General features: G+C 37.2%; 1 protein-coding gene across 2 annotated transcripts in view; it reads right to left on the minus strand.

Annotated features, from left to right (window-relative positions):
- Positions 1–19,217, minus strand: part of GFPT1 (glutamine--fructose-6-phosphate transaminase 1) — a 57,388-nt gene that overhangs the window by 29,709 nt on the left and 8,462 nt on the right. The window contains exons 2-9 of one of the 2 annotated variants that reach the window (XM_045788147.2): positions 16,604–16,711; positions 14,162–14,269; positions 8,379–8,504; positions 6,987–7,045; positions 5,530–5,664; positions 4,034–4,095; positions 2,992–3,071; positions 2,734–2,787 (exon numbers count right to left, since the gene is read on the minus strand). In XM_045788147.2, coding sequence (XP_045644103.1) covers positions 2,734–2,787; positions 2,992–3,071; positions 4,034–4,095; positions 5,530–5,664; positions 6,987–7,045; positions 8,379–8,504; positions 14,162–14,269; positions 16,604–16,711 — 732 coding nt within the window. The remainder of the gene's footprint in view (positions 1–2,733; positions 2,788–2,991; positions 3,072–4,033; positions 4,096–5,529; positions 5,665–6,986; positions 7,046–8,378; positions 8,505–14,161; positions 14,270–16,603; positions 16,712–19,217) is intronic. The other variant, XM_045788148.2, reaches the window with a different exon arrangement.

Raw genomic sequence — 19,217 nt, forward strand, 5'->3', positions numbered from 1 at the left:
CAAGAGACACAAGGTGTAGAGTGAAACAGCAACTATCAAAGAGAGCGTGGCAGATACGAGTGCTACGTTACAACTCTTAAAACAGAATATTTCTTTTCCAGGTAAAAGGCAAATAATTCACTAATATCACTAACTTTTTTTTAATCAAAAGTATGTATCACCTAACTTTAACTTCATACAAAACTTGATAGAGTACATAAGTTTATGTAACTAAACTTATAAAAATTACAAAAATATCAAAATTGTGCAATGAATAAAATGAAGACTAATGGCATATTAATTTTTATTATCTTATAACAAAACTTCTCTAGATTTTAACAGTAAGTCAGCAGAACAAATCAAGTTGTAGTCTACACTAAGTCTTACTTCAAAACAAAAAAAGATACTTATAACTCTCTAACCATCATATACCATGTGTGGCACCTACTGCTAAGGACTGGAAATATCATAAACCTAGAATCTCTTCTTTCTTAAAATTGGGTTTTCTTACATTTCTTTTAAGTTAGGATAAAATGTGGTCCTTCTGCAATAATAACATCCTCTAATCCTAGAACTTTAGAATTCTGGCATCTCTACTTAATTGTCAAGTCATGAATGAAGAATATTTTCCTTTTTGCTCATTCACAACAAAAGTCAAAACTGGAAAGCAAAGTGAAGTTTGACAAATTAGCCAAATATAGGGGGGGAAACGCTTTAATTAAAGACTATATAAATGTCACAGAGACAGAAAACAAAAAGCACCTTTTTCTGAGATCAGGACATTTACAGACCTTATAACTATGGACATAATGGCTAGAGGACACAATAAATATACTTGTAAAAATTCATACTGTATCTATCCTCTAAAATGCATGTCTATAAAGACTTGCTTATAATTATTCTTAGAAATGTACATCCAAAGTTCTCCACAATCGTGCTAGCATGATGTTTTAGACATGAAAATAAAACAGCTCTTTCCATCCAAATTCAATAGCAAAAAAGGTATCACACTTTAAAAAACACGTGTAAGATGACATCGTAGAAAAAATAACACTACAGAAAGAGAAAACAGATCAGTGTTTGCCAAGGCCTGGGTATGGAACAAGGGCTAACTGCAAAGCTCCAGCTGGAGGGAACGTTCAGGGAGATGGAATTGTTCTGTACTTTGTGGTGGTTATACAACTGTATGCACTTGACAAAACTCATGAAACTGCACATCAGAAAAAGTGAATTTTCCTAATGTAAAAAAAAGTGAATTAAAAAAATGTACAGAAGGATAGCCTAGCACCGATATTTTCAAAATAAATACAACCAGCTTTAGGTTATATAATGCCCTACTGGTGTCAAGTGTCACTATATTCCTTCTCCAAATATTTATTCAAGTAACAAGGTATATTATAATATCTCAAAGGATTTAAGATATCATTGCCTATTTAAATGAAAAGAACATTACCACCTATATGACTCTTACAATCTATAAAACGTTTGGCCATACATCACTTTTCTCATCTGATTTGAGTGGAACACAATCATTACCATCCCCCTTTATTTTGTCAGTAGTTACACCTGGAGAAAATCTAAAAGCCAGTCCCATGTTCTCCCCTTGATATAGCCTGTTCAAAACAGCCTCTTTTTTAAACTAAGTTTTGCTGAGCCACACATTATCTACCTACTAGGAGCTAGAGAAATAAAGGTTACTAAATTTAATTCATGATCTTAAAAAGATGTCTCATGTTAAGTTTTTCTTCTAGCTCCTTAAGACCTTAGCCACTGTTTTTCCATTTTTTTCCCTAAGAGCAGCCTACGAAAATGTACAAGGTAACATAAAAGTAATGTATACAAGAGCAGGATTCTTAACAGAAATCTGGAACTCTGGATCCAAAATTCTGTACTCTCACTGGTTAAACTAGTTTTTCTTCTGAAGCGGGAAGGAGAGGGAGAAGGAAAGAAGAAGAAATCGTAACATTTCATGACTGAAGGCTACGTACGGAACTTTCCACTTTAAAGAGCTGAAGCAGCCACTATCTAAGGAGGGACGGGTTTAGAGTCCTTTGCTAATTTTTTTTCAAGAAACCAAGAATTATACATTAATAATATGGGTTTCAATTTTCTGAATTTACCACTCCCTATCTTTTACTTGGAAAGCTTTTAATAATAAGTAAATGAAAAGAGCATGCCATTTGTTTTCTGTCTAATTATATTAATAAAATGATCCAGAATTTGTATGGCTGAAAGTCCTATAAAGAAAAATAAACTTCAAACAAACAAAAAAAAGCAAACAGAAAGATTCCAATTTCAAACAAGGCAATCAAGATGTTGAATGTAAATCTAAAAGTAAAATGTCATGCATAAAATAAAGATCTAAAATAAACATAATTTAGTGAAAAGTTAGGATAAATTAAATAACTACCACTGAATTCAATTTACAATAGCCTAGCACACAGTGCTCTTTTCCCAATCTAAATATCTTATTTATAATAATGTATCTTACATGATTTTAATTTAAAACAAAAAATTTTATAATTTTAAATCTCAGAAATTTCAAAGAAACAATTAAAAGCGGTTTTCTAAATGCCAAAAGCAGACAGACAAAATATACTCTGCAAATTAGAAAAATGTCAAAATATGTTTCCCCATAAAAAAGCACATTTTTAGAGGCCCAGCACATTCATTCACTCCAAGAACAAAGAATTAGTAAAGAATGAACAAAAGAGGGTAAGATTCCTCCCCATCCATGCACAGTGCATTTCCCACCTCTTTCTCCCTGTGATCCCCACCGTGTGAATTTTGATCCAATCTGAGTCCTAGCTAAGGATATACAACAGAAAGAAATTCTCCTCGTCAGAGAAATCACAACAACAAATCCTTTTCATGTCTAGACAGAACTATATGCTATACATGAGTGTATCTGACCAAAGAGGCATTTACTTCAATTTAATGAACACAATTCTTTGTATCTACTGCACTCAAATTTATAGTGTCCTCTTGGCATGACATAGGAAGGGTTTTTACCTGTTCTGTAGAGTATTGGAATGTGATCAGTAGAGAGCTTATGTTCACTTCGTACACCAATCAAAAGAGGGCTACCTCGTCTGTTAGTGCAAAATGAGGCAGAATTAAATCATTTTCATAAATAATGCGCAGATATAAATTTTCATGAGCCAACACTCGTCAAATAATGTTTAAATTTTCCCTCTAAGTGCAACTTCAGGTATAACAAAAGAATAACATAAACAGAATTTTTAAGAAATAGTAACAGGGGTCAGCAGACTCTGCTCCCGAGGCCAGGGCTCTCTATTTTTGTTACACAAGAGTTTTACTGGAACACAGCCATGCTCTTTCTTTTCCCTATTTTCCATGGCTGCTTTCACACTCTAACAGCGAAACAGTGGTGCTACAGAGGCCATATGGCCTGGAAAGGCTAAAATATTTACTCTCTGACCCGTTACAGAGAAGTTTGCCAATGCCTGTTCTAGAACAGTGTATCTGAAATGTTTCTTCTTAAAATGTCAAATGGAACCTTCCTTTCAATTGTACATGGAATTCTGATACATGAATGTTTAGCACGTTCTCCTTAGTCACCTTGCCTTCATATTAAAAACAGCTCTTTCTTGCCAAATACTAGGGCTTCCTGCTGTTCTAAAAAGGACGTCATGATGAGGCCTAAATACCTTCGCAAAAGTAGTGACAGCACAGTTATCTAGGCATCTGTTTAGAATATATACTTCCAAAAAATCTGGAGAAAGTTCATGTTTGGGGCCTGAAACTAGAGAATACTCAATATCCAAATTCACAAAGTAACTACGGTGTCCCACTACAGACAAAAATTCAGTTATAAATGCCAAAATAAATTTGCTTTATTAAGGGATTCTGTTAAATGGAAGAGTGGTGAAAAACAGACAAGAACATATGAAAATAAATATATTCAAACGGCATCTCTAAGAAAGGGCAAGTCTTTACAGTGAAGGGTAATCAATGTGTACAGAAAACACACTTATAATTCAAATGTTTCAAAATACATATAATTATTAGTCATTATTAAATTTGTACATACCTTGTGCCAACTGCTTGGCCAGGAAAATGAACACTTTTAAATACCAGTGCAAAAGCACCTTCCTATAAGAGGGGAAAAAATTCATTAGCAATACTTACTATAAACAATTATCAAATGTGAAATGCCTAAAACACATTGGCTTCAGCACAGAAATTTTTTGTCCACATGCTGCTCTTTGGCAGTAGGCTATAAACAAGTCTGAAATTTAGGTAGACACTTATTCCTGAGCTTTGGTGTATCCAAGACACATTTTTTAATCAAGCCCACTCCTGAAATACACTCAATAGATAACAGCTCCACAACAGACTATTCTAAAGCACTTTTGTACACATTTCTCAACAGATACATCCTATCTCCCATACTGCACATTAGAATGCAGGGAAGAGAGAATTAGAAAAGATTCCAAGCTCAATATTCAAAACCCATTCTCTGGTCCACTGATCTTACACCACTGCTAACTTCCATGCTTGGTGACCTTGATAACTAGAGATAAATATATACACAACCACAATTATTAACATGCATACGATACGACCTCCCCAACCCAACCTCCTCAGGGACCGGGCCTAAGGAAATCAAGAGTGGAAAAAAAGAGAAACAGGAGGTAGGAGAGGTTAAGGGATCACCACAGAACACAAACTGGGTTATATAATGAGTAGAAATAAGAAAAGGCTGGAAAGGCACAACACTCTGCCTTGAGTAAAGGAAAGGAACAGGCCTCTATATTCTCCATCTTCCTGACTCCTCCATTTGCTGCAGGCATCGTAAGATTTGGGTAGAGGGAAGAAGTGAGGGTTAGACCCCATCAGAAAGAAGTATAGGGCTTTTAAATGTGGAAGGTAGAGTTATGAATGGAGATGGGGGCAGATATCACGATGATTTGGACTTTTGTGGATCTCTGGCATCTCTAATCTTTAACTAGGACAATTGGGATGGGATCAAAAAGAATGCCATTTTTTTCTTGGGCTGGGAAATACTTTACTACAGTGTTATGAGGCCAAGGAAAAGTCCCCATAAGGAAAAATAAGGAGTTGACTATACTGGCTCAGAGACATGCAGACATTACCCCAGAATAAAGAGTGTGCATTTTACTGAAGCTACCTTTGTGCTAAGTTACTGACTGAAAAGAATACCTGAGTGAATAGGAAGCAAGAAAGTGATGAACTGTGTCTATTGTATACATGTTTGGGTGGTATGTATGCGTTTGTGTGTCTGTGTGCGTGTGCGTGCACATAGCTTTTGGACAAACTCCTTGACTTTGGATTATTTTTAATTCCCATGACACTAAACTATAGTAAAAGAAGTAGAATTTTAAGTGTGTGGGAAGGGAGGGAGTCAAAGAGTCTCTCAAAATTATTCAAGCTGAGTACTAATATATATAGGAAATAAAAGCCAAAAACACTTAAGAAATTAGCATAGTTTCTGCTTATCTTAATTTTAAGAGTTTGTTGTGATTAACACTGGCAATAATTATCTTTAAAAGTGTGGTTTAATACCAATTGTTGGATAACTCTCTCCACCAAGGTAGTGAAACTGATGTCTTGACTTTCCCGATTGTCATACATGTACTTAACAAGCTTGGCAATTGTCTCTGTGTCTGTTTCAGATTCAAAGTCATAGCCTTTGCTTTCCTGAAATTAGAAAGGGAAGAAAAAAAAATTTGACACATTTAAGGAAACAGTCATGAAATCCAAATCTTTTCTATAGAATTTTTTTCCTCAAAAGTTTCACTAACCAATTTCTAATATTTTTTCAACACCATACCCCATTACCCATTGTTCAAAATTCAAGTTACCATCTAATCATAGTGAACCCAAAATGTTAAGGTATTTTGTGTGATTTTGAATATACACTTAAAATTATATGAATCTATATATGCCACATACAAATTAAGAACATTTTAAATAATTAAAGTCACAAAAGTCATGAAAAGTCACAAAACAACAATGCCATAATGAGTATAATGACTTTCACAGATAATGAAATTGCACTATCCAACACAATAGTCATTAGCTATATGTGGCTATTTTTTTATTTTTTTAAAGATTTTATTTATTTATTTGTGAGAGAGAGAGAACATGAAGGGGGAGGGCAGAGGGAGAAGCAGACTCCCTGCTGAGCAGGGAGCCCGACACAGGGCTCCACGTGGGGCTCGATCCCAGGACCCTGGGATCCTGACCTGAGTGGAAGGCAGATGCTTAATGGACTGAGCCACCCAGGTGCCCCATATAAGTGGCTATTTAAATTTAAACTGATTAGGGGCACCTGGCTGGCTCAGTCAGTACAGCATGCGACTCTTGCTCTCAGGGTTGTAAGTTTGAGCCCCACGTTGGCCGTAGAGATTACTTAAAAATAAAACCTTTAAAAAAATTTTTTTTAATTTAAAAAAATAAAAATAAATTTAAACGGATTAAAATGAAATTAAATTTCAAATTTAGTTCCTCAGTCACAGCAGCTCAACAGCCACATGTGGGTATTGGCTATTATACTGGACAGCACAGATACAGGCTTCCAGCACAACAGAAATTTCAACTGGACCCCAAGAGGCACTCAGGAAGGTCATTACCACGACTATTACTATAGAGCACATGGCTATTTACGGCAGAGAAACTTCATCTAATCTGTCCTAATTCTTCTTATATATCCCAGAATCTTTTATAAATGACAAACAAGGTCTTTCACAATGCCAAAGATGTCCCCCCACCCCAAATTCCAATTTTATTTGAGCTTTGGAGTCATTTATAATAAAGTCAAATAATTATTTCCTATGCACATAAGAAACAAAAATATCTCACTGTCAACAAAGAAAAGTCCAGTAAACCACATCCCCTTGTAACCATCTCAGGAATTAGCTGATCATCCCTAGATGGTGCTGCACATTGCAACAAACCACCTCACTGCTTCCATTAGAAATTTCCCAAAGCCTCGTGTCTTTTTGGGTCACTTTACTTACCAAAAACTTTTTCAAGTCTTTGTAGTTGGTGATAATTCCATTGTGAATAACAATAAATTCTAAAAGAGATAAAAATTATTGATGACAAAAAATTATAGGTCTGGTAAACATCATAAATAGCTAGTACTGTCAGATTTTTCTCAAGTCAAAAAATTTGTGACATGCTATAATTCCAAGTATAAGCAAGTATCTTCTAGTTTTCATTATCAGACGATCCTCGGGTAGGTCAGCAGCATTATTCATGTGGTTTAGTGGAAGCGCACAGTGCCGGGGACGTGGACATAGAGGGGAAATGTAATAAACTGGGGTCTAGAGACATCAACTTCACTTGTGGCTAAACTACTAACCCAATGTCACCATACGAAAGGGGCAAACTTCCTGGGCCTGTTTCTTCATTTGCAAAACGAGAAGGCTGAATTATATAACTCTTACTCTCGCTTCTTTGTTCATTCGTTTTTATGCAGAAACATTTCCTAAGTTTAAAGTAAAAGACTTTCCAACTAGAACAATCACCTGATTTACATTAAATGAAAAAGTTAAAGAACAAGAAAAAACAGTTATTCAGATTTATAGTGAAATTTACTCAGGTGAGGTCCAGACAATTCTTAAAATGTCAGATAAATTGATGTTAAAACAGTATTCCAAGATCAAATACATATGTAGTGGGATAATTTTCATCTCTTTCGATTAAATAACTAAAAAATATAAATGCAATATTTTAAATCCAGGAGTATATAATAATAATAAAAGAAACTCGTTCATCTTAGAACATTAGAACTTCATTTTTGAAAAATGGTAAAGGAAGTGAAAAAAAAATCAAACATTAAGCAGTTAGATGTGAGGAAGTTTCTCTTTGTAGAAGTATGTGAGATAAGTGAAAAAGGAATGAGAGTATTTGACTATCACCATTTTACAAAGCCCTGAAGAAATAATTCATGTTGGCAATGATCATCTACGGACACTAATAACACAAAAAGAAAAATGCCCAAACATCACATACGTCCAGATGTAAATCAGTACCATACCAATTTACAGTGAAGAGAAGGGACAGAAACATGGTAAATGATACCATGGAATGCATACAATTAGCAAGATCTAGACTGTAGGAAAGCCTACAGGACAAACCCCACAGTGATCTGCAAGGAAAAAGGAGACAAAGGGAGAGCTTCCAAAATATCTGGGTGGAGGGGTATAGAGAAATAGAACAGATTGGGTATTAATGTTAAAGCTGGTGAGACACACACCCGGCTCTACATACTCTCTACTTGTCAATCTGTCTGAAACTTTCCAGATTAAAAAAAAATTAAAATAACAAAAACATAAGAGCCTTCATTCTTCTCCCATTATCGACCCCTCTACAATCATTCCAAAGCATGTAGAATGTGTCCATACCATTATTTTTATCAGAGCGCTGGGGATGGCTATTGACAGGATTGGGTTCTCCATGCGTTGCCCAACGTGTATGAGCTATTCCAAGGTGTACATCAAATTCTATATCCAAATCCATATCCTGTTGTTCTGAAGAATATGAAAAATTCCATTATTAAATCACACTGTAGAGATGTTAGAAGCTATATTTAAATATAATTATTACAGTGCTGCTCACCTGGAACACACAATTATTGAAACTGAAAATCAGCCATATTCAAAATAGTAATTAAAAGATTCAGGAGTTAATGCAGTTCAAATATTTAGGGCAAATGAATCCAATAACAACCAGGGAGATAAAGCAAATGTGACAAAGTACTAACAACCAGTAAAACTAGATGAAGTATATGGGTGGTTAATGCACTATTCTTTCCACTTTTCTGAAGGCTGGAAAATTTTCAACTGAAGGGTTATAGACAAAAAAAGATAATGTGACTTTTTAAAAAAAAATCTAATCTTTGCCTTGAAAAAAATTCAGTACCACTTTAAACATGTAAAAATAAATTCACATTCTCAATGCCACAAAACCTTATGAGTGCAATTTCTTTGGTCCCAGTGAATGTAAACATATCTCACAATATAAACTGCAATTATGGAGAGCTTCTTAAATCAAAGAATAGTCCTTGAGAATAGAACACCATGAAAGTATAGGGGTTATGGACGGATGTTCCTTTATCCTAAAAAGCAGGTATTCTGATTCCTTTTCCCTATAAGCTATCTCTTCTTGCTTTTTCCCAGGAAAAAATAAAAGGCAGTTCTTGTATTTACTAGTAATGCCCTCCTTCTGATTTCCTAAATATAAAATTCATTTGGCAAAGAAACCAGATAACCAAGCCTATGAGAATTAGGCCTAAATTAAGAAGAGCAAATTGCTCAGAAGTCTCAAATAGGAAAGTCCGTGCATTTAATTTAGCACAGTCTTCGTGGTTTTTACACTGGCTAATCAGACATCATTCTAACACACGAATCTGATCAAGAAATGACGCTTAAAATCCTTGAACAGATTCCCATTGCTTAAAAAGTGGTTTGCATCCCTAATTACCCATATGAATCATCTTAATCTTGGTCACAGGGATTTATAAAAAGATCCTCCAATTCTCACAAAGAGCCAGAGAGCCATTTTCTCACAAGATAAAGCCCCAGTTCCTTTCTGTGGGTACGAGGCCCTCCACCATGTGGCCCTAGCTGCCTTTACATTCCCATTCTCCCACCTCTCCCACTACCCCTCAAAGCCCTCAACACACCTTTTTTTTTTTTTTTTTTTTTTTTAATTTATTTATTCGACAGAGACAGCCAGCTAGAGAGGGAACACAAGCAGGGGGAGTGGGAGAGGAAGAAGCAGGCTCATAGCGGAAGAGCCTGATGTGGGGCTCGATCCCGCAACGCCAGGATCACGCCCTGAGCCGAAGGCAGACGCCCAACCGCTGTGCCACCCAGGCGCCCCCTTCAACACACCTTTTGCAAGTAACAACAGCCACCATTTACTGAGAGCTTATCTGAAGCTAGGGACTTAAGACTTCCCATTGCCCTATCCCTATCAGTATGACCCAAGCAACCATCAACTAAACTACTTCAACAGAATCCTGACTGGTCTCCCAATGTCCAATCTTCCCTCTGTACAATCTAGTCTTTGCACACTAACCAAATGATCCCATTAAATCATGTCAATCCCCTAATGCAAAATCTTCCAATGGCTTCACGTGGCACATGAAGTAAGATCCATCTTTCTGAAGACCCTACACGACCTGGTCCTCAGTCACCTCTCCAGCTCATCTCCTCCACTCTCCCCCTCACTTACTGTGCTCTAGCCCACCGACATTCAGCTATTAGCAGGCCACACCCACACAGAGTCTTTGCACTTGGGTGTTCCCTCCACCTAGACCGTCCCCCTTCAGATGATAATGCGTTCATTGCTTACATGTCACCTCTACCATACTTTCTCTTCATAGCACTAATCATTACCTAACATTATATATTTATTTGTTATCTGGCCCTCTCACTTAGACAGTAAGCTCCATCAGGCCAGGGAGTTTGCCTATCTTGTTCTCTGTTGTGTAACCAGGGCCTGGCACAATGGCTAGAATAAAATAAGTATTTAAGAAATATTCATTTTGTTATTGAATCTTTACAATGCTCTGTTAGGTACCATTGTCCCTATTTTACAGATAAAGAAACTGAGGCTCTAAGAGCTCGGAGAACCTGCCCTAGGTCATAACTAATAGGAAGCAGAGAGAGGATGTGACCCCAAGTCCGGCTGACTCCAGAACCAGAGATCAAAACCACAATGGCATACTTTGCTGTACTATTATAATATTTATGACATGTGTTAACCAGGCTTCTACCAGGATTTAAGTTCTACAAAAGCAACAGCTTGCCTTATTATCTTTGAATCCCAAGCACTACGCTATAGAGGGCAGTTATTCAAATTTTTGTTAGATGGCTCAATCAACCAACAGATAAAATCATCAATGTATTCTTTCCTGGCTTAACTGTGTCCTGAATAATTAAGGTGACCTGATAAATAACCTCTGAAAAAGTAAAGGATTACTGTTTATCACTACTTAACAGGCTAACACAAGCAATGAAAACATCTGACTACTTTGTTAGGCTAATTATAATTAAGCCATCCACCCCCACCCCCACCCCCTGGCCACACTGGCAATAACAAGAGTCTACAGATTGAATCCAATTCAAATTCATAGTAATTATCATACCTATTTCACTGTTGCCAAAAGAACATTATCTAATGCCTATTAAGAAAAAAATCATTGCTAGAACAATAAGCATATTTCTCACAACAAATATTTTATGTTTCATAAACTTATCATGACTCCCAATCCTTGACCCTTCCTATTCACTCTGTTACTCTTTCTAAAGCCCTCTGTTGAACCTTAACTTTAGATAACGTCCACATCCAGTTTTCTCTTCTCCCCACCCACAAACTGCCAAGCAACATCGAAGAGAGTTAGAAAATTCTGTAAATTGAGTCCATTTCAAGTTCATGGTAATCACCAAACCTATTTTACTGTGGCCACACAGGAGCATGTCCCCATGTTCCTTATTCATTAAGCCGAAAGCTCACTCAATTCTCCCAACAGCTCATGACATCTCTTCTGTTTTCCTCAAGCCTCAATCCTACTGGACAGTAACTCAATATCCCCTCTACTGAGCTTTTCCCCTTCACCTCCTAACTGCTGTACTTCGCTCTTCTTTTACCTCTGACTCCTATAAAGGCTAACTTCCTACCTGTGCCTTGACCCTTCTGAGCTGTGATCCCTCCATAATTTGCTTATTTGCATCTTCTGTCTTTCCCCCCCTCATGCACCCCTACGGCTCGTGTCCTCTGCATGCCTTTTCTTAGATGTAATCCTTCTTTTTTAAAAAAAAAAAAAAAGTTCAAACATATTTAAATTTGTTGGCAATAATAAAACACTCAAAGACCTACATCCAAAGATAACAAATGTTAATGTATAGCCATTCATGGTTTAAATTTTATGATATAAAATATTTTTAAAATCTTAAATTTTTGTTACAAATAGTATCCTTTACTGCCGACACCATGTAATGACAGCACCTACTCCTCTGTGACAGTACTTCCTCCTGTGTTTCAATTTCCTCATCTGCAAAATGAGGATGATAATATTAGCCACTTGACGGGTTATACTGAGGACTACCAAGGCACTTAGTAGAGTGCCTAGGACACAGAATGCAACAATTAATGTTAGCTATTACTATCTAAGTCAGAAGTTACCGACAACCAATCTAATGGCCTTTTCTTTGATGACTTCCTTCTCTTTTGTCTTAACAGGTCAAACACTGAAACTTATGGAGTAACAAAGTGAACACCACAAGCACCCAAATACCCATACCCAGAGTTAACAAATGTGAACATCTAACCATTTTATGCTTTCGATTTTTTTTAAGATCTAAAATAAAAGGAGGCAGTTGATGCCTCCTTTATGCCCTGGCCTCATCCCATCCCCCCCAGGGGATTCTTGAGTTGGTGGAGAGCTTTCCCACCTGTGCCTTTAAACACCCAATACACTAACATGCGTCCACAAATGCTAGTATTCTTTTCTGTTTTCTTAATCTCCCATTCTCTTACTGGTAGACATTTAGGCTGTTTCTACATTTTGCTGCAATGACTCTTGTTGTCATGTCTTCTTGTCCGTAGCTTCTTTCAAGCAGATGCCGAAGAATGGAAGCACATGGTCACAGGGTACAGACACCTCCCATTCAGACATTGCCAGCTTCCTCTTCAAAGTCATTTATCACAAATTCACTGGCAATGTCTGCGAGTTCCCATTTCTCCACTCCCTTTCTGACTTTCCTTCAGGAGGCCGCGTGTTTCAGTATGTTGATATGCCAAGATGGTGATTCTGGTTACAGTCTGCCTTCTAGTCTCCCATACTCTTCTACCAGTACTGCAGAGTAAAAGGACTACTCGCCATTCCAGCAAATTTGGCTTCCCTATTCTCATCTCTGCCCACGCTATTCTACTCAGAAGGTCCTCCTTTCCCACCTTCACTGCCCAAACGGAACCAGCAGCCTTTCCTTCCATATGCCAAGTCTCCCCAACCCCAACTCCAAGTGCGAACTAGCTCTCCCCTGAATCCTTCAGCAATTTGTTTGTTCTTGCCTATGGGACCTACTATACTCAGCCTGGTGTACAGGATGTAGTACACGGAGCAGACTGAGTATTTATAGGACAGTTATTTGGGTGCCTGCCTCATCCCTAAGCTAGTCTTACCCACAATACATGCAAAATAAGTATTGATCTAGCATGTTCAGCAAGTACTACAAAGTTAAAAGTTCTGCTTATGTGAAAAAAAAAAAGCGACTAAGCCCATCATTTTCCCCTTCTACCTGCACTCCTTTACCATGATTACAATGGCATCCATTTGAGCAGGTACATAAAAAAACCTGTTTTCTTGGTTTTGTGGAAGATTTTTTTTTTTTTAAGAGACAGAGTGTGATAGGGGCAGAGGGAGAGAAAGAATCTTAAGCAGTCTTCCACATCCAGCACGGAGCCTGATACAGGGATCGTCTCATGACCCTGAGATCATGACCTGAGCCAAAACCAAGAGTCAGACTTAACTGACTGAGCCACCCAGGTGCCCCTGTAGAAAAAGTTTTTTCAATTTTTTTTCAGTCTATTTATTTCAAAGCTTTTAAGTTTCCTGTGACAAATGAAAATGTATAAGTATAATGTTATGAACTAAATACTGAGAAGTATGTCCTCTTTAATGAGGTATGTATCTCTGGACAACTACTTTATGCCAGGGAAGAAAATCCTGAAGCAAAAACATGACACTTACCTGATTACATCAGATCTACTAAAAAGGGCAACATCTAGGCTGACTATACGTCCAAAGGAGAAGTTTACTCCAAAGTAAAGACAACTAAGTGAAGACACTAGAATAAGGGCACCACTAAAAATACCTTTTGTCCTACAAAAGGCCCTTCCTCAGGAATGGTGGTTACTTCATTTTAGGACACTGAGCTTGCTATGAACACAATGTACCTAACTAATTTCCTTTCCTAGTTAATATGGGCATTTCTGAAGCTAAGGTACATTGTCTGCTAGTAGAGACAATAACAAACTACTCTTCTTCCCTCCTCTCAACTTTAAATACCACTATACTTAAAATGGACCCCAAAATATGGGAGGAACAGGAATTTGGTAGGGAAGGGAGAAGGAAGCAAAGGGAGGGGAGGGGGGACAAAATTCAAACTAAGTACATTACTGTGAACTTCTTCATCCAGTGCCTTAACTTTCCCTTTCTTCTTAATGAGCTGGATCTTGCAGGCATTGGCTTCCCAATCCTTGTCATTGCCTCCATCAACTCCCACACCTAAATCATCAAGAGGCAGAAAAGCAAGACTTAGAAACTTACTTAGATTATCATCGTGAGCCAAAAATTTTAATTAAAAATTATTTTTTCTAATTAATTCATTTGTTCATCAATTCACATGTACTGACAACTTATTATTATATGTCAAGAAACGGGATAGCTGCTAGAAACAAAAATGAAAATACCTCAATTGTTTCCCTCAAATTTCTAACAGTCTATTCAGAAGACAGGGAAAAAATAATTACAATACAGTGTGGGTTTGGGTTATAACAAAAGTGCTACAGGTTAAAAAAAAAAAAAAAAAAAAAGTACTACAGGTTGGGTGGCAACCGGAGCACAACGGAGAAACACAAAAGGTTGGCACCCATCTCAGAAGGGGAAGAAGGAAGGAACAACAGGAAACACATTTCTCAAAATCCTACTTAAGGTCCTAAAGAATTTGACAAAGTTACCTGCAGGTACTGAAAAGCACGGGGTAGTTTCAAATCAAGAAATCATATGGCAAAAATGTTTAGAAAATTCTCTTTAGAAACAGAGTATAGACTGAAGGGGAGAAAGAGAAGAAGACACCGGCTGTCAGAAGATCTAGCTATCAGGGCGTGATCCCGGCGTTATGGGATCAAGCCCCACATCAGGCTCCTCCGCTGGGAGCCTGCTTCTCCCTCTCCCACTCCCCCTGCTTGTGTTCCCTCTCTCGCTGGCTGTCTCTCTCTGTCAAATAAATAAATAAAATCTTTAAAAAAAAAAAAAAAAAAAAAGAAGATCTAGCTATAGCAAAGCAAAAATGAGGAGGCCATGAACCAAAAGGGGGTAATGAAGACAGAGATCAGTGATACTGAGGGTAGAACTGTCTGGATGCAATGTGAAAATGCAGCCTGAGTCCGGGATACCTCCTAGGCTCACAGGACTTGTTGAATGATTGCTGAATAAAGGAACCCAGAAAGAACAGAGTGGGGAGTGTATTCAGTTCAATTCTGGACGTGCAAGTTTACAATAGCATGGTTTCTCCAGGAAGAAATTTCTAAGGGGCAGTTGGAAATACAGGTCTGCGGCTTGGGAAATATATGTGGGTTATAAGTCACCAACATATAGGAGGTTGATGAAGTCAGAGCTCACTCATGAAGACACAAAGTAAGAAAAATGGGCCTAGGAAACGATCTTGAAAAAATATTACTATTTAAGCAAAAAGTGGAAGAAAAGGAAACCTCAAAGCAGACAGAAAAGAATGAGCATGTTAGGAAGAGAATACGTGTTGTCAGAAGCCAAGGAAAGAGAATTTTAAGAACAAACGAGGGGAAGAGTTTGCTTTCTATTAACCGAGGAAGGTCATGGAAAATAAATGCCCATTACATTTGGCTATGTCAAGAGTACAGTAAAAACTTAACATAGCAAGACTGACACTGCTTCCTTAGGAAGGTCTGCTTACAAAGCTGGCTCCTGGTTGGCGTCTGGGAACTTGGATTTCAGGGCGGTTACCTAACTGATTAAGAATGGCTTATTGCACCGAACTGTTTTTGCAAACAATGTGGCTTCTGCTGAACATCTGCTTCCATTCTGGCAGTCCAGAATTTTGGTGTGTGTTAGGCAGAGGGTGTCTATGTGACTGGCCTCCAATAAAAGCGTGGGCACTGACTGTCTAATGAGCTTCTCTGACATACATTTCACACACATTGTCACAACTGTCTGGGGAATTAAGCACATACTCTCTGAATCCACTAGGAGAGAACTCTCAGAAGCTTGTGCCTCCAGACTTCGCCCCATGCACCTTTTCCCTTTGCCAATTTTGCTATGTATTCTTTTGTTGTAATAAATCACAGCTATGAGTTCAACTATATGCTGAGTCGTCCTCGGGAGTCACGGGAACCAACGGTGGTCGTGGGCACCCCGACACAGTTAAGGAAAGGAGCCAGAGTAAAACAAAGTTGACAGAAAGTTCTTTCTATTTGTTTTGTCATTTATTTAAGGTAGCAGAATCTCAGGTTACATGTATATGCCAACAGCAGAGACTCCTCGGAGAAAAAGAAGTTACAGGAAAGAAAAGAGGTAATTTATAAAGTAAGGCCTTCAAGAACTGTGTTCTACCATGAAAATGCCCCAGGTGATTTATGTTTTTACAGTAGCATTCTTAACAAAGGCAGGTATCTTTAGGAAGTAGTGTAAGTGGTAATACTATTGAAATTATATGTATAAACCCTTTAAACATGATAAAAGACAAAAATTCTTTTTAGCTTTATTCAAAACAAAATAGACATTACTAAAGAATCTAGTCAACTAAAACAAACAAAAAACCTCTTAAATCATGCAAAACCCAGAATATTTTTAAAAAGGAAATACCAGCAGAATCATATCCTCTGTACTCCAGTCTCTGAAGGCCTTTGATTAGGGTCTCCAAGATTTCTCGTCTTGTGCGAGGAACATGGTAGTTTAAGTAAGCAAATATACCTGCAAATGAACAAATATTTAATAAAAAATATGACTAATGAAGCAAAACTGACATAATTATGACAAAATCCTCATTTGCATAATTATGTCTAAGATGTGCAAAAATATGAAGTTAGAATCATCTTTAAAAAAGAAAGAAATTCTCACTTCAAATTATTTAAAGGTGGTAAAACTTTTACAAAGGGGTATTTCTCCTTAGTATAAAAGACTGAAGCAAATATGTCAAAATAAATGTTTAGCTTCTGCAGAGAAGCTTATAAGGCTAGTCACATATCTTCCATCACTGCCGCTTTGTCAAGTAAAATTTAATTTTAAAAAATTAACCAATCAACAAATTTGTGGTTTATGTCTTATGTACTGCACATTGTTTAAAGGAAAACATTTTCTGAAATAAGTATTTTAAGCAACACAGGGACCCTACAAAACTAGGCAGATGGAATAATTTTTCGTATTTCTAATGATTATGGTATCGATAACATAAAAGAATAAACATAAATAAATATTAATATGAAAAATACAACCTAAATAATTTAATAATAGGGAAAAATGGACTAAAATATTTGTATAATCCTCTTAAGGGAAAATGGCATTTGTTGAATGAATCGTTTGTTCACCACATACTACTAAAAGATAACTATTATGATAAATGTTAACACCTATTGAGAATTCATAAAAAAGGAGCATTTATTTGGAAAAGCAAAACTAGAATAAAACAACTAGTACAATGTGAATTGAACCAGAAAAGTAAACAGGCAGAACATAGGTAAAGGAAACCCACATTTTAAAAACAGCAGCATGGGGCACCTGGGTGGCTTAGTTGCTTAAGCATCTGCCTTTGGCTCAGGTCATGATCCCAGGGTCCTGGGACTGAGCCTCATGTCAGGCTCCCTGATCAACGGGGAGCCTGCTTCTTCTCCCTGTCCCCCTGCTCAGTGCATGTGCACACTCTCTCTCTCATAAATAAAATCTTAAAAAAAAAAAATACCATAAAGTCAATATCCAACAAAAAGCCATCATGTATATGACCACCATGATCGGTACAGTGCAATTTTTTCAAATAAACTATCATGCTCTTAAAAAAAAAAGGAAATCCACATTTTAACACTAAAATCCAAAACAAAATGAAAACTGTCTGAACTTTCCCAAAAAAGGCAGTATGAGATCAAACACTATAGGAATCCTGTGTTTCATTCTTTTTTTTTTTTTTTTAGATTTTATTTATTTGAGAGAGTAAGCACGGGAGTGAGTGGGGGGAGTAATGGGGAGAGAATCTTCAAGCAGACTCCCCACTGAGTGTGGAGCCCCACGAAGGGCTTGATCCCACAACCAATGAGATCACGACCTGAGCGAAAACCAAGGGTCAGTCGCTCAGCCAACTGAGCCACCCAGGTGGCCCCATTCATAAATTTGTTAAGATTTTCTAAGTTATCATGTGTCATACAAGCACGTCACCTGCAGAGCACCACGACCCTGCATGAGGGCTGCAGTTCCTGTTGTTACTGCTGTTCCTTCATAAAATATCTGCAAAATGAACTAAACTAATAACTCAACTATAAATGAAACTTCTATGTGGCTCTACACTTCCCCCCACCATGGGTCACTGGCATTTGATAAAGATTAAATGAACAAAGAAAACTATCAGTTCCAGATAAGTATTTTTATTATATCATTAAAAGACAATTCACAGAAGATGAATCTCTCCCAAAATAAGACTGTAATATAAATGCTCTAATGAAACACTGATTCTCAACTAGCCTACTCTCTACCACAGTGATGAGCACCAGCTAAATAATCTGCTAAAGGAGGATACAATTGAGCTCATTTAAAAGTCATTAAACAGAAAAACACATTACACTGTTAGGAACTGTTTGCCATCTGAGGCGCGCTCTAGGAAATCTTGAGGAGGAATTCCAGAGTTGCCAAATCCCAATAATGCAGCACAAACCAGAAAACTCGCTATTAAGTCATCTCTCTTTTTTCAAGAAATGTAATTCTGATGGTAAAAGTAAAACATATGGAGAATTAAAGATTAAATATAATAAATGAATACCAATTTTTAAAAAGTCAATTTAAATGCTGATATAAAACCAATTGTTCTTGAGACAAATTATAGACTCTACACGTTTTTTAAAAGAAAATTCTGAATGATGCAATATTAAATTCACGATTTTCAATACATGGAACTCAATAATAGCACTTTGATACTGTTTCTAACTTCAATCTCTTTGGTTTACACTGGCTTAGTGTGTGGATCTTGAGATCCTGAGTATCATTTCATGGCGAAAGAGATCCTCTAAACTAATACCCAACACCAAACAAACTTCTAAAATGGTAACTATCTGAGAAACTAATAAAATTCACACTAAACATCGGTTAGCTCATAAAGTACTCTTTCACCGAAGAAACCCTGTGAATCTTTTAACTCATGTATGTCGTCGAAGCTTTCCACCATACCACCCTGCCTCAGCGTCCCCTCTGCAAAATGACTGGGTTTGACTGAGAGGTG

Source organism: Ursus americanus, chromosome 7 (genome assembly GCF_024610735.1).
Source record: "Ursus americanus isolate L20-20 chromosome 7, mUrsAme1.1.p, whole genome shotgun sequence".
In the NCBI taxonomy this organism is placed as follows: Eukaryota; Metazoa; Chordata; class Mammalia; order Carnivora; family Ursidae; genus Ursus; species Ursus americanus.